General features: G+C 48.4%; 1 protein-coding gene across 1 annotated transcript in view; it reads right to left on the bottom strand.

Annotated features, from left to right (window-relative positions):
* csmd3b (CUB and Sushi multiple domains 3b) overlaps nucleotides 1-2,500 on the bottom strand; it is a 387,713-nt gene that overhangs the window by 34,534 nt on the left and 350,679 nt on the right. The window contains 2 exon segments of the mRNA XM_042077517.1: nucleotides 1,785-1,797; nucleotides 1,799-2,028. Of these exon segments, the coding sequence (XP_041933451.1) occupies nucleotides 1,785-1,797; nucleotides 1,799-2,028 (243 nt within the window).

Below are 2,500 nucleotides of genomic sequence, written 5' to 3'. Positions count from 1 at the left end.
CCTGACATCTGGGAGGCCGTTGCTTGGGACCGTCCACTGTGGCGATCCCCACTTCAGACTGGAGCAGCAGCCTATGAACTGGTCCGGACAGAATCGGCAGAAGAGCAAAGGAGAGCCAAGAAAGAGCACACCGTCAATCCGCTCTCTAGTGTGCCCTTCCGTCCCCTGCCCCAACTGCCCCCGACTGCCCCTGACTGCCCCGATACTTTCCAGACTTGCATCGGCCTCAGTGACTATCTTCGCACCCACCGTTAGCCCCTACACCCAAACACCCTAAGTAGTATGTGTGAGTCTCTCTTGTTTTATCCATCACAGGTGGATAGGGGAAGAAGTGGTCCAGTGACCAGGAGAGGTCAGTGTACTGAGACGTTTGACCAAAGGACATGCCCAGGCCTACTGGACGTCTGGCTAAGAGTATTACACTGTGAGACCTGCGCTCTTGAGGAGTTTGTGGCTAACAATAAAATACAATTTTCACCGTGTCTGAGGAAGAGAGCCATACCAACAAAATGGAGTCTTCAAGTTCAACCGTAAAGTGGGAGAAAATGCCCACACAAGGCAATTGATTCCTTAAACTAGAGAGGGTCACCCACGTGATCATGAATGTGTGTCTTAACAGTGGCAGCAAGAGTCTTGATTGCCTTTGGTTGGATTTAAATAAAACTGACTCCCCTGATCTACAAAAGAAATCGCAGATCTTTAAGACAATTGAGGGTCCGGGAGGACAGGGGTAATCTCCAGGCAGTTGCAGGGACGAGTGGTCACATCGATTGCGCTTATCGGACTCGAGTGGAGGGTTTGGTGGTGAGCTGAGGCGTGTGTGTGTGTGTGTGTGTGTGTGTGTGTGTGTGTGTGTGTGTCTGTGTGTGTTAAGGGGAAAGCTGAGGTCACCGACAAACTTCTCCTGAGGCAGACTCGGTGTGGAGATCCATTCTGAGAGAGCAACTCAAAGGGCCCTTGATGAGGTGAGTGTTTAAATTTCATAAGGTGAAATGGAGCCCTGGGGAGCTCACGGCTTCACTCATTTGACTTCTTTTCGCCTTTTTCATTATCTAGTTATCACAGCCTCGCATTGTCACAAAAATGAAAGTGGGGAAGAACTTCATGAATCAGTCACGTTGCAAAACATCACAGAAACCCCTCAAGTGTTTTTTTGGTTCGGTTTTTGTCTCGTTAAAAGATTACTACAGACTGTTTTGTATTAAATCTAAGTGGTGAACATCGTTTGTATGCAGAACAAAGACCCTTTTTTGTCATGCAAAATCAAATTAATTTGTAAACAAAAAGCAAAACAAGGGCATAATACACGGCATGATAAACAGAAATCACAGATTCTTGCAAACTCCCCCGACCCTAACCCAGCAAAACAAGGACAATTAGAATGAGGTACAAAAACAGGGCAAAGCACAACAGCATAAAGGTCAAAAACAAAACTTGAAAATATGTCAATGTGCAGTGTTAGTTGGGATAAAACCAACAAAGTGACATTTAGAAAGTAAGTATAAGTATACAGTATATACTCTTTTGATCCCGTGAGGGAAATTTGGTCTCTGTATTTATCCCAATCCGTGAATTAGTGAAGAACACTCAGCACACAGTGAACACAGAGTGAGGGTGAAGCACGCGCTCGGGGAGCAGTGAGGGGTTAGGGTGCCTTGTTTAAGGGCACTTCAGCCATTCCTACTGGTCGGGGTTACAAGTCTGAAGCGCTAACCAGTAGGCCAGTAGGACTTTTTAGAAAGTATAGGTGTCTGGTTGTGGGGTGTGTGGTGTGGGGTACTTACTGGTGCAGTTGGGGGGCACTGCCCGACCAGGAGCCATTGGCCAGGCACTCTCGGGTGGTGGAGCCTGACAGCAGGTAACCCTCCATGCAGGAGTAGATGACCGAGTGGGAGAAGGTGGTGCCGTCCAGCCGGAACACCCGCCCGTTGCTTGGCGTCCCCGGGTTCCCACACTGCACCGCTGCGTAGGTCGGAGGAAGAGGAGGAGAGGAAGAAGATAAAGAATGGATTAGAACAGTAAGGACGACTAAGGACGACTCGTCAAAGATAAACCTGTTACTGTGTGGTATGCCACCAACTCTGCCATTGCAAGTCCATTTCATTTGGATAAAAGTCAGTATGTATCGGTCAACCCTTTCTGCTGTGAAGATAGTTGGGGAAGAAGAGTATGCCTTTTGTGTGTCATGGAGGCTTGGTTTGTGTAGCACTGAGAAAGGTTGTTAAGAAAGTATCGAAAAACGAAAACAAACTCTGGACAAAGAAAACAAAAGACTGCATCCCTGTGATGCATCATGTCTGCCTCAAGGACAGCAGGGAGTTAACAATCTATCTGTGGAGTGGACTGGGGACGCGAGGCTCTCTCTCTCTCTCAGGGAACACAGAGCCATTTGGACGTCCACTCTGGTTTGTGGATGGACCATAGAGGCCCGTTAGTATGACGGGGCCCCCGGGAGGCTCCCAGCTGACACCCACGCCATTGTGTCGCCCTACACTGTTTC

The sequence above is a fragment of the Alosa sapidissima genome, chromosome 21 (assembly GCF_018492685.1).
Source record: "Alosa sapidissima isolate fAloSap1 chromosome 21, fAloSap1.pri, whole genome shotgun sequence".
Classification (NCBI taxonomy): domain Eukaryota; kingdom Metazoa; phylum Chordata; class Actinopteri; order Clupeiformes; family Clupeidae; genus Alosa; species Alosa sapidissima.
Note: the sequence above shows the minus strand (reverse complement) of the source record. Positions and strands in the feature narration are given on the sequence as shown.